Source organism: Chelon labrosus, assembly GCF_963514085.1.
Source record: "Chelon labrosus genome assembly, chromosome: 1".
Taxonomy (NCBI): Eukaryota; Metazoa; Chordata; class Actinopteri; order Mugiliformes; family Mugilidae; genus Chelon; species Chelon labrosus.
In genome coordinates this window covers 31,933,453-31,947,165 of record NC_140337.1, presented here as the reverse complement: position 1 = coordinate 31,947,165, position 13,713 = coordinate 31,933,453, and the positions used below count along the sequence as shown (strand labels likewise).

The 13,713-nt window shown below is 42.1% G+C and overlaps 1 protein-coding gene across 1 annotated transcript; it reads left to right on the top strand.

Annotated features, from left to right (window-relative positions):
• Positions 1-605: 605 nt before the first annotated feature.
• LOC311492695 (zinc finger protein basonuclin-2-like) lies at positions 606-12,890 on the top strand (the record flags this gene model as incomplete). The annotated part of the gene is made up of 6 exons (XM_084551050.1): positions 606-654; positions 7,528-7,697; positions 7,785-7,850; positions 10,106-10,504; positions 10,592-11,186; positions 12,102-12,890. 6 exons carry the CDS (start codon positions 606-608, stop codon positions 12,842-12,844), a joined length of 2,022 nt encoding a protein of 673 aa, XP_084407176.1. The 3' UTR covers positions 12,845-12,890.
• Between the last annotated feature and the right edge of the window lie 823 nt (positions 12,891-13,713).

The window sequence follows — 13,713 nt, the reverse complement described above, 5'->3', positions numbered from 1 at the left end:
TCCTCCCGTCACTCCTGGATACCTGAAGATCTGGATCTTTAGCTGCTGCTTTAGCGCCGTTGAGTGTCGCCACATCAAGTTCCAGGAACAACGACACAACAAAGACTGTTCTGTAGGGAACAATAATTAGTAAAGCCATCACTAACGTCAGGGAGAAAATACTTCTCATAAAAAACATTTTATTTTCAACTATGAAACGTCTCATAAAACGAAAAAAATGGCTTTAAAAATTGAGAAAACTTTGAGAACTGGGGAATCTCCTAGCTAATAATAGCTCTTCCTAGCTTCCTAGCTAATAGTACCACTTCCTAGCTTCCAAGCCTCTTAGCTAACAGTAGCGCTTCCTAGCCTTCCAGCTAATAGTAGAGCTTCCTGGCCGCCCAGCTGATAGTAGCTCAGACTAGCTTACTAGCCTTCCAGCTAATAGTAGTGCTTCCTAGCCTCCCAGCTGATAGTAGCTCAGACTAGCTTACTAGTAGCTAGCTAGCTAAAGTAAAACTAGCTTCAGAATGATAGCTGTACGTAGTACGTTGACACGTTGCCATAAAAATCCGGCTGTAACTAATTATGATCGTCTGATTTAATAAACAAATACTAACGAACACATGTCTGTAGAAACTCCAACCTTCAATGACGTCAATGAACAGACGGAAGGTAACTCAGACAGCAGCAACGCAACGAAAATCACGTGACAACAATTGGGCGACGTTAGTTTTCTAGATTTAAAAATAACAACAAACCTCCTGCTGTCGCGTTTTTCTTCAGGGTTAAAGTTTGAGTGAAACCTCGTGCCGAATCAAAAACTGTGATTCGAATATTTAATGTGAGAAAAGTTTCCTAAGCTGAAGGTCAGGACTCTCCGCTGAGTTTTTGTTTAGCCGCTAAACTCTAAAACTCTCGGAGTGAAAGGTAACGCTGGCGTGGACAGAAAACAAGTTCCCCCCTCGTCCTGACACTCCCTGGTGACTGGTGGAAGCTCTTTGCCTCTTTCTCCGGTTGTTGACTCTCCCGTCATTTGCTTTGAATGGAGCGGCTAGCTTAGCTTAGCTTAGCGTCACAGTCAGGACAGCTTCAGTGAGAAGTGACGGGTGTATTCAACGGGAGGCGCCCCCGGAGGGCCCGCGGTCAGAGTTTGTCTCGCTCTCAGACGACAGATTAGGTTTAATTCCTGACGAAGCAGCAGCTTCTTCTATAGAAAAACCAGATGACACGTCTGGAGCCGCCTGAGGAGCCGTGAATTCACTGGAGGATAAAACATTTAATCCTCAAAACAAAGAGAAGCTCCGGAGGCGACAAGACAGGATCGCTGACGTTCAAAGTGACCAGGAGGCGACGTTCTTCCTCTCAACCCTCAACAACGTTCATCTCCATAAAACCCATAAAAACATGATATCATGGATCGTTTCAGGGATCTCAAAGGTTCCTTCAGAGCTTCATCTTTTAGGGTTTGAGCTGAAACATTAGAGCTTCTGAATGTTTTTCAGGGACGAAGAATAAAACTACCCAGAAGTTTACGTTACTGGGACGAATGTCCTGGAGTTAAAATCTAAAAACTAAGATAAAATATCTGAAATAAAAGCAAAATATGTGTTTTTTTTTTAGTTTTATAAGATAATTGTTCTTGTAAGTATTTGACTCATTTTATGATCTAAATGAGCTTTTCTCACTTCTTATTGTAGTAAGTTGATGCTTTAAAATGTTTTGAATGAACACAGAGTGCTCAAAATTAATTTCTGCATTTCTTAACGTATTAAAAACAGACAATGACCAAATGTTTTATTGTCAGTCAGAGTCAAATCCAGTCTAGAGTCCAGTTGTGTTCATATTTTCGTTGAATTAACACAAATTTTCTTGTTTTTATTAAAAAAAAACATCAGTTTGTAGATATCTGGGAGTCCTTTGAGGCTAAATAGATTCAATTAGCTTATTTTAAATAATATATTCTTCATTTTAAATCATTTTTTAAGTGTGGCGACTTCTTTCTGTGGTCCTTTTGTGTCTTTTTGCAGTAGTTTTGTGTATCTTTGCGTATTTTTTGTGTCATTTAATTTCTTTGTTATTCACATTTTGTGTCTCTTTGAGGTCGTTGTGTCCCACTGTGGTCGTGTCCTGTCATGATTTTGTGTCTTCTGATTGTTTTTTGTGTCTTTCTAGTCAAATCATTTGGGGTTGTCCTTTGTGTTGTGTCTTTGTGTTTAATTATCGTCTATTTGAGTTTGTGTTTATGTCTTTTTCTGTTACTTGACCTCATCTTGTGTCTCTTTTGGACACTTTTTTTTTGCGTATTTGACGTATTTTTACCCAACAGCAGCTTCATTTACACAAAGTGGCATCAAACCAACGTAGGGAAGAGTAAATGTCACAACTTAATCCCAAACGCACCCCTCAGCCGTGAAAGCGACCGAGTGTAATCCTCCGTTCGCTCCCAAAACCGGATTAAACTTCATCAACTTCACGGGAGCTTGTTCCTCCCCGTTTGTTTAAAAACAGATTAAAAGAAAACTACAAAAAGAATGAATCAAAAAGCTGTCGACGTCCTGTTCTCGTTCCGGATGTCCCTCATGAATTTATCAGGAACTTTTATTTTCAGAGTCCTCCCTGCCTGCTGTCCTAGTTGTACCTGTGACAATACACACATTTCATTTAAACAGAGCTTCCCTGCAGCGACTGCCAAGTTGGACTCACTACAAAGAGAAACCCTCGCGCTGAGCCGGGCGGAGTAATGACACAGATATGGATGGTGGGTGGGACAGGGGACTAGGGAGAGTTGGGAAGGGGTGGGGGGAGGGACGGAAAGCGAGGACACAGACTCAGAGATGCTAAAGATCTCATCGACGTGTCCCGTCAGATGAGTAACGTTCACCGCTCGGTCTTTAGCGTCATGTAAAATTCACGGAGCCCCTGAAGCCGACGTTTGAGGCGACAAATGACAGAAAAGTGACAGACGGGGAAAACTGGTCCTGGAAGGAAGGCAGATCTTTCTCTTCCTGTTAGTCTGCTTCAGGTTGAGCTGAGTTTTATTCATCAGTCAATTCGTCCATTTGTTTTACCAAAACATCGTAGCTAACAAAGCTAACGTTAGCCTGTGTATTCACATCACCCATAAAAAGTCCCAGGGTGAGAGTATTTTTAAATCTTCCAGAAAATCCTCGTACTTTGGTGTTTACATTTACTTTCAGGTTTGTCCAGATCAGAGTGGAGAAGAGCTACTGTTAGCTGGGAGACTAAGAGTCTGACCAACGGTCCAAGATTAAATGTAAACACTAGTTTGACTGCTGTCTACCACAGGATAAAACCCCGATCACCAGGTTACTCGAACCTTTGTAGAATATATCTGCCATGTGGTATTTCTATAAACTCTTGGTCCAGTTCTTTGTTCACCACTGAGGACACCAACACATTGAGGACATTCTAACTGGTTTGACCTTGTCGGTGTTGGTAGCAGCAGGACAGGTGTCCTACTGTCCCCCTGATTCAATCTGACCATCAGGGGGGAGGACCGTCCTCTCAGGGGGGAGGTGGTTTCTCAGGGGACACCTCTGTGCCGCCCCACCGTACGACACAACCAAGGAAGTCGAGTCAGGACTTTAACAGGTTGAAAAACTGTTTCGAGGGTTCACAGTGGAGAAGGACCGGACCACATGGTTGTGGCAAATAAATGAAAGCAGTAAAACAAAACAACACCCGACTATCAAGCTTCACAAAAAAGGCCCTAACTAGATTATCTACTAAAGAAAGTGTGATCAGAATTACTTGGCACCAATCAATGATCTTGTCTTGTCTTTTCTGGAAGATTTAAAACTGTTCTCTTTTGTCTCGTCGTTTTAAGAGATTTGAACACATTACATTTAGTTTTCTCAAGAAAAGTAGTCTACTGTAAAATATCTTCTCACTGGGACTGAAGCTGGAAACAAAAAGATCATTGTGCATCTCATTCGTTTTGAATTTAAGTACAAAAATCTTGAATTTATCTATTTATTTACAGTGAATGTGGACAAAAAAACTACATCAGATCTTTAGTTCTTTACTTTTTGAACACAAATTCCCCCATAATTAAAAATAGATCCATCAGACGAGGCAGACGCTGAATAAAACCAGATGAAACTGTGCGTGAGATAAATCAAACTGTTTCCTCCTCTTGTTTTTTCTGGTGTCAGAACGACCTGGTTCAGAGAGTTTTCACATGGCGCCAATGGTACGGGACCAAACACGACCCCTCCGAGAGGTTCTGCTAAGGAAGTGTGTCAGCGCGCGAGCTAACGGGGCCTTATCGTCTGATATTCTAATTAGTACGACATCAAAACGGGAAGGAGGTCCACGGGTCCCGGCGGACCGGCAGCCTGTCCAACGGCCCACCTTCACTGCCAGTGTTTACACCTCACGGCAGCAATTCAAGAAACTTTTCAGGTCGTCTCAGCTCCCGCAAGACGAAACCGAGAAGTCTCTCTGACACTGAAGGAATGAAAAAAACAAAAAAACAAGTGAACACAGAATACGGTGGATGATCTGAAAGCTCACACGCTTGATGGATCCTTTCACCACCGATGATGTGGATTTGGCCAAAAAGAACCAGAGATAGAACAAAGCAAAATTAAGTTTTAAGGTAGGGACACCAAACCGCTGTCAAATTACTAACAGCAATTGTGTGTCCTGACTCTGGACCAAAGAGCTGCACTTGAATGCACCACAGACATTACAACCAATGTAGTACATAGTAGTACATAAATAACTCTTCATATCAGCAGGTGGCGGTAGTCCTAGGAAGCTAGGAAGAGCTACTGTTAGCTGGGAGGCTAGGAAGCTAGGAAGAGCTACTGTTAACTGGAAGGCTAGGAATAGCTACTGTTAGCTGGGAGGCTAGGATGCTAGGAAGAGCTACTATTAGCTGCTGGGAGGCTAGGAAGCAAGGACGAGCTACTATTAGCTTGAAGGCTAGGAAGAGCTACTATTAACTGGGAGGCTAGGAAGCTAGGAAAAGCTAGTGTTAGCTGGGAAGCTTGGATGCTAGGAAGAGCTACTATTAGTTGGAAGGCTAGGAAGCTAGGAAGGCCTACTGTTAGCTGGTTTGTCACAGCTTGAACCTCTTCCACCTGAATAACTTGATGCTGGTTGGAGAACCTTCGTAGTATGTGCTTTGTGGTATTTCTATAAACTCTGAGGACAAAAACACATGGAGGACGTTCTAACTGGTTTGACCTTGTTGGTGTTGGTAGCGGCAGGACAGGTGTCCTACTGTCCCACTGATTCAATACGACCATCAGGGGGGAGGACCGTCCTCTCAGGGGGGAGGTAGTTTCTCAGGGGACACACAGGCTGATGGACACGTCAAGGACAGACGCCTTCTTGTGGTTTTTATACTTTTATATGAAATAAAAAACTGTAATACTGAGAAAAGCATCAGAAGATTCACATAGATGAGATAAATAAAACTGAAGAAGTCTTATGTCTGTCTACACGTAATGCCAGTTCATCAGGTACACCAGTGAAAATACTCTCATATAACATCTCTCTGAACATCAGAACCTTCATGGAGACTAGATCTAGAGCAGGACTGGGTTCACTAGTGTACCTAATGAAGTGGACACTAAGTGTGTGGGGTCAAATGTTTTATTGACCCATCGATCCACCCCTCCTCCTTGTGACGTCAACAAAGTCCTTAAACGTTCTTAAAGAAAGAACTTAAACAAAAGGTTTCAGGTTTTGAATTAAAATGAATTATAAGACAAAATCATCATCATCATCATCATCATCATCATCATATGTCAGAATAAGGAACAAAATTTGAGAAACGAGTCTAATCACGTATAAACACTCGACCAATCACATCGTCCCGGAGCTGATGGAGGGAGGAGTCAAAGGATGGAGAGACTTGAAAAGAAAGAAAATGCTGAACATATAAATAAGAGGGAGAGAGGGAGAGGGGGGAGATTTATAGAGATGGAGGGAAAGGAGGTGAGGATGGTTTACTGAAGAGACAAAGAGAAGAAATAAAAATAAACCGAGAAGAAGATTTTATTTCATCAGTGGAGAATTTAACAACAAAGAGAGAAACAGGTCAGTGAGAGTTTTATTTTAATGATTATTTAATGATATTTATTGTTTTGTTTTTTATATCATGAAAATGTGTTGTTTGGAAAAAACGTTTTAGTAAAAAAATATTAAAAATAAAAATGTATGTTTTAAATTAAATTAAAGTGTACATGTATTAATATATATTTAATAAGATTAATATAAAGTGTCAGTAACATTGTGTCTGATTTTACAAATTGATATGACCAGTATTCTTAAAAAAAATATTTTGTTCAGCCTCCAAATAATAAGAGAGAAGATCATAAGTTGAATGATATTTGATGTCGTACAACTTTATTTCATTCTGATCATTTGACTTGACTTTATAAAATCCTGATAAAGTTAAATTTATTATTATTATTAATATAATATAATATAATATAATATAATATAATATAATATGATATAATATAATATAATATAATATAATGTTTTATATAAAGAGAATCATTCATCAGATCGTCAGTAACGAGTCCTTTACTTTATTCTTTAGCCAAAAAGAATGAAAAATGTTTTTTTTAAAGATTAATAATTATAAAGTAGTTAAATATAAATAAATTAAATATTAAATAATCTGACTGACCAATGAGACGAAGGTTTCAGTTTCATTTGACCAATCAGATGTGTCTGTTCTGACTGCAGGACATGAGGATGAGTCCAGACACAGACCAGGTACAGACTCCAGTCTTTCTCACGTCTCCCTGATGCAGCTAAACGTCTCTAAAAATAAACTGATGAACTCTGTTTGTGTGTCTACCTGGTCCTGGTCCTGATCCTGGTCCTGGTCTTGGTCCCGATCCCGATCCCGGTCCTGGTCCTGGTCCTGGTCCAGTCCATCAGGTGCACCGTGTCCGGCTGCAGCTGTGTGCGTTTCAAACCAGGAAGTGTCCAGCTCAGGTCATGTGATCACTGTGGACACGGCTGGGTGGCTCACGGTAAAACTCTGTAAAGTTGATGTAAATGTTTGTTTCAGTGCCTCACGCTCTGTTCACTGGAGTTTAATTCAGATTTTTAGTAAAAAAAAAAAATAGTAACATCACGCTAGGACATCTGGGGACCACGAAAGTCCTAAACGTTTATAATCAGGTGTTTAATCGTGGAGAACGACCGACATGTTGACAAAAAGAGAACCGACAGATGCTCTGCAGATGTGTGCAGTCGCCACGGTGACATGAAGTCAGGTGTTGCTGTCATCACATCAGTATGAGCATCTGGAGAGAGCACGCCTACCTTTTCATCAAGTCCATATCATCTTATCCAAGAAGCATTTAAGAAAGGCAACTGGACTTGTAGAGTTTTTTGAGAAGACGTTTCCATCTTCTCAAAAAACTCTACAAGTCCTGTCGCCTCCAGTGGACTTGGTCTTCTTGGATATACCATGACTTGGATGACTGAGAACCTTCACAGTCTATATGATCTTCTTAATCTGACTAATCGGACACGTGTCTTCTCCTCCAGCGCTCGATAAGTTCCAGGCCCGTCCTCCGTCCCGCTGCGGCCCAGTGGAGGTGGCCCTTCCCGGGCTGGTGTTCGACCTGAGCTCCCTGGTCCTGTATGGAGCTCAGGCTGTCCCTGTTCGGCTGAAGATACTACTAGACCGCCTCTACAGCGTCCTGACCCCAGAGCAGGTACTTCTCAGCATCTGGACGGAAAGCATTGGAGATATTTACAGGTAGATGATAGTCTAACAGATTACCCTTCGTCTTCCTCGTCAGGTCGGCCACATACTGCAGACCTTGAACTGGAGCCTGGGGGATTATGTTAGAGGGTACATGCTGCAGGTAAACACAGTCAGTTCTATGATGCTATATTAACATCTAGTGTCTGATGATTAAACTAAGCTGTAGACAGTATTTGTACCTGTCAGAATTGTCTACATTTCTGCATAAACATTCCTCCAAGCTGCTGTAGATGACAGTTACCGAAAATGATTACGACATCTGTCCATGAGCTGAATCTCTAATGAGTTTGGAACCCAAAAATAATCCACAGTCAGACAGATTGAAGACGACTGTTCCCCTCCACAGGAGTGGTCCACCAACAAAGATCACTCCATAATAGTCTGAGAGGTCCCAAAGGAACGCAGGGGAACTTTTAAGCAGCTAAAGGCCTCTCTCTCATTGGCTGATGTTAATGTTGATGAATCCACTCAACAACCATGGTATCAATGTAATGATACTCAGGTGTGGTTCTCTCCGAGAAGAACATTTCTAAACATCATGCGGACAAGACAGAAGACTATTGGGACAATGTTTAGTGGACAGATGAGACCAAAGTAGAATAGTTTGGTTTAAATGAGATGAACCAACACTGCATCATTCCAGCATCAGAACCTCATCCCTCCATCAAACATGGGGGTGCTAATGTCCTGGTTTGGGCCTGTTCTGCTGCATCTGGACCAGGACGGCTTGTCATCATTGATGGACCAATGAATTCTGAATTCTACCAGTGAACTCTAAAAGAAAATGTCAGGACATCTGTCCATGAGCTGAATGTGAAGAGAAACTGGGTCATGCAGCAAGACAACAAGAACCAAGAACACAAGTGGTTCTACAAACGTAGAATGGGCTAAAATTCCTCCAAGCTGCTGTAGACCACTGATCAGCAGTTATTTTTGTGTTTGATTTATTAAATAACTTTGAAGGCAGCAAAACTTTTAAGTGGCTTAGAATATAAGAAAACACAGCTTCAGTTTACCTGTGACAGTTGTCAGTCATCAAGTTTTTGGTTTATCTAAAAAACAAACTGAAACAAAGGCAGCTGGACTTGTAGAGGTTCTTTTAGACATTTCATCCAAGACATTCCATAAATAGGAACACCTGCGAGATAGGTCTATGGATAGGTCAGACTTCAGTGTCAGTAACATTATGTCTGATTAATTGGTGATAAACTAAAACGTCTTCTAGATTAGATCGTAGAAAACACCCTGATAGCAATGATATCATTCTGAACTCATTCAGCAACCCCATGACTAGAACTGGACCAAGAGTTTAGAGAAATACCACAAAGGTTCTAGTAAAAATAGAACCAGGTCCACTCTCCATCTGGACATTTGGGGAACCAAAGAACCCAAAGTGTTCCACATTGAGTTTTTACCTCTTGAAAGGGAATCTGGCTACAAAATACTACTGATTCAACGACAGGAGGCAATGAAGTACACACAATTCAACCTTTGGACATTTTATTTAGCCTGGACATCATCACATTGTGCACATTATACTCTAATCCAGAAGAATATTTAAATGAGACATGTTGCACATTTTAATACAGGGGCATTTACCTGTAGTACCACCATTTGCCCACTAGATAGAGGCAAAGGACCACGGATGAAATTGAAGCACAGGGCTTAGATTCAGTCGGCATATTGTGTATTGTTGAGAGGTTGGTTCCATTTAGACTTTAGAACAAACAAACACTGGTAAGTTGTTTTTAAAGGTTGAAAACATGATATTCTAGAGACATTAAAAAAACACCCTTACTGGGGGTTAGTTACATAACCACAGGTGCAGGTGTCGTCAACCACACCTAATTTCCCCACGGGGATAAATAAATCTCCATTTTATCTTATCTTATCTTATCTTATCTTATCTTAAGTCTGGAACTGCTGATCACTGGAGTCATTGGAGTACCACTATCTGTGAAAAACAGGAAGTTAATCTGAACAGCATCCTTTAATGTCAGGTAAGTATCCGGTCGTTGACACAGATCTTTTAAACAAAAACCTACAATAAACCTTAGCACTGCAGAAGCCACTTGGATGAAACGTCTACAATAAAACCCAACATGTCCAGCTGCCTTTGTTTTAGATGCACCGTGGCCTGGATGACTGAGACTCTAAACACTAATCTCATCCCAGTCGTTTGCTGTTCTTGATCTGACACTACTGTGTTTGGTCTACATTTAAGGTTAAACCTAAAGTTTAAGTCTTCCTCCCAGCCTGTGATGATTCTCTTGCTAGAATAACAGTTTTTATCTGTTGGGACCAAGCACAGAGTTTTGTTATTTGAAAATGTGAAGAGAGTTGTTTTGTCTCCAGTATCCCAGAGGAAAGGTGTTGGACCGCTGGTTCATGGCGACTCCTGAGGAAGAGCTGCTCATCCTCAAACAGTTCCTTCGCTTCGGCGAGACGCGCCCCATAGTCGAGTTGATGGCCATTCAGTGCATGGAGGCTGTCAATCACATCTCCGAGTCAGAGCTAAAACTCCCCTCAAAGAGCTGCCAGTCAAACATCAACACCAATACGGGAACTCTGGCGATGTTAAGGAACTCAAGGGACTCACGATTGGTCGACGGTGTTGGACGTATGGAGAAAAACGGTCCTGCTGACCAACTCGACACTGTGCAGCATTTTGAAAACTTCCCAGGTGGACTTTCTTTGCTTCTGCCTTTCCACTTTCCAAGCTCTGCCTTCCAGTGTTTGGTTCCCCCCACCAAGGTAATTGAATTACTTTATCTTCAAGCTGAACCACTTTTCACCAGCTTTATAACTTTCCTGTTCTTTTTCTTTTTTCTCGTTTACCAGGAGCTTGTTCTTCCCAGTAAGTTAACACAGTGCCTCCGACAACCTGGTGGGACCAAACTGACTGAGAGAAAGAAGAACGAAGGAGGAAGAAGAGAAGGACACGCTGATCTGAACTTTCATCAGTCTGAAGACGAACAGGTGTTAAAAGTTAAAAAGGACCCTGACAAGCCAAACCCTCCCGGGTCCCACCAGAACCGCTCGTTCCACCACACCCAGAAGCCAGATCTACGCTGGGAAATGGCCAAACAGGAGACCACCAGTTCACTCCCTTCTTCCTTAAACTTCTCACCAATCCCTTCTTCGCCTTCACTCTATCCTTCCATCTCCTCACCTTCCTCATCTCTTCCGAACGTTTCCAAGAAGTTGCAAGTGTCCACATCATCCTCTCTGCATCCTCTCCCGTCCTTTTCTTCCTCCTTCCTCAGTCCTATCCCCGCCACCTCATTTTCTTCCTCCTTGCAGCCTCATCCATCCTCATCTTCGTCCGTGCATCCTCTTCCATCTTCCCTCTCCTCCTTCTCTTCGCCTCCCCTTGCAGGAGGTCGGAAAGGGAGGGTCTGCTGTGGCGTTTGTGGCAAAAGTTTCTATGATAAAGGTAGGGATGCCGTGGTTTAGATCTGTTTCAAGTCAATGTACTCTGCTGAGCTGATGTCTTGGGTTTGAGATCTCTTTCTTGTGTCACAGAGTTTCCCAGGGTTTAATTTAAGATTCTCTGCAGATATGTCTGTGAAGGTTCTCAGTCATCCAGGTCATGGTATATCCAAAATGTGTTGAAAAAGGCAACTGGACTTGTAGACATTTCATTTGAGTAGCTGGTTCAATTCTAAGGGACTGGTGGGAAGTTTGAGGTTTAAATAGGAAACTCTGTGGGTAACCCATCAGAAAGTTGCTTGACTTGTTTCTATTAACAACCAGAAACTGGTACAACTAAATCCATTAACGGCTAGACACTTACCTGTCGTTGAGGGTGGACTGTTTGTCCCTGTCTTCTTTCCCTATGAATGGTGCTCTAATCCCATTATCAGTCAGAGTCTCCAGTCTCAAGGTGTGAATGGGGTTGAAAGTTCTTGGGGACAGAAATTAAAACTTTATTGTAAACTGATGGCAGATTAAATCTCAGTCCACCTCTTCTGTTTAGTGAAGGATTTTCCAATCTATTCCCCCTCAACGACAGGTAGCGGAAACAAGTCAAACAAGTTTCTGATGGGTTATACCCACAGAGTTTCCTATTTAAACCTCAACTTCCCACCAGTTCCCTGGAACTGAAGAAGCTTCTCGGATGAAACTCCACAAGTCCAGTTGTCTTTCTTAAACGCTTTTTGGATATTTAATCATCTAGTGTTTTGTGTTTCCTCAGGGTTTGATTCAAGTTCACATCCTTTTGTTCATAAATTGTCTCCTCCATCAAATCATGCACCAGTGAAATTTTAAATCCACATTTTATCCCCGGTAGTTTCTAGTCCAGATGTTGGTACTTAACAATAGAGCTGCTTTTCCTTCTTGTGTGTAGGTACGTTGAAGATCCACTACAACGCTGTCCACCTGAAGATCAAACACTGTTGCACCGTGGTGGGTTGTACCATGGTCTTCAGCTCACTGCGCAGCCGGAACCGACACAGCGCCAACCCGAACCCGCGACTGCACACAGGCGGCGGCCAGAACGCACACTGTGACCGGACAGTCAAACAGACTCAGATACATGAGACCGAACAGACTCGCAAACACGAACCTCAGACACGTATGTGGAGGGACACACTGTGGACAAAGGGTAATGATGCACAAAGACATATACATACGATGAATGATGGTCGCTCAAACCCTCAACACGGCTGTCAGCACAACACACCCTGTCAAGTCGACTCCCTTCCTCGTTCGTCTCTCCCTCTACCTCAGACTCTGAACCAAGACAATAACCAGAGCTTGAATAACCAACTGACATTGCCTTCGCCTCTCCTCTCACCTTCGTCCCTAATTCCCCTCGTAGTTCCTGTGGCAAACCAAGCCGAACGCTTTTGCCACCTCCTCAGCCCTCAAGCTGACGACACTGATCCGGCTCCACTTCCAGACAGCCCTGCCACAGATACAACGGCAGTGCGTTATAAACGAGAAGAAACCTCCTTCAGCCAACTGACCGATCAGCCGTGGCGATGGGAGTTGGCTCCAAAGAAGAAGCCCAGGAAGTCAAGCATGCCGGTGAAAATAGAAAGGGACACACCGCAGAGGAATAAAAATGAGGACGAAGAGGACTGTTGAAGAGCTGAAGTGTTGGTTTTCAATCAGTTATAAACTTTTTTCTGTCAAGAATAAACAAAAGCAAAACCAGTTTACTTTTAAAAATATCCAAACTGGTGGTTCAAATATGTACTCATTGACTGCTGACTGCTAAAAAACAAATAGTTGAATATTCTGTACATATTAAAAACGTTGTTGTAAATAATTGCTCTTTAGGAAAAGTAATAAAAAAAATCTTCCAACAAAAAATAATTTCTTTACAAACTTGGTGGAGTAAAAGTTTTTGCATCCTTCAGAATTTTGCAGATTTCTTCATAAAAACGACTGAAACATCAGTGGACTTCCTGAAAGTAGACAAAGAGAACCCAATCAAACTCATGAAACAGAAATATTAAACTTGTTTATTCATTTATTCAGTTTGGGCCTGTTCTGCTGCATCTGGACCAGGACGTCTTGTCCTCATTGATGGACCAATGAATTCTGAATTCTACCAGTGAACTCTAAAAGAAAATGTCAGGACATCTGTCCATGAGCTGAATGTGAAGAGAAACTGGGTCATGCAGCAAGACAATGAGAACCAAGAACACAAGTGGTTCTACAAAAGAACGGTTAAAGAAGAACAAGATGAATGTTTAGGAACGGCCAAGTCAAAGTCCTGACCTTAATCCAATAGAAATGTTGTGGAAGGACCTGAAGCAAGCAGTTGATGTGAGGAAACCCACCAACATCTCAGAACTGAAGTGGTTCTGTTCTGAGGAATGGGCTAAAATTCCTCCAAGCTGCTGTAGACCACTGATCAGCAGTTACCAGAAACATTTAGTTACAAGGAGGTCACAGCAGATACTGGAAACAAGGAGGACATGATGTGAACAAATGATTAGTTTATTTGA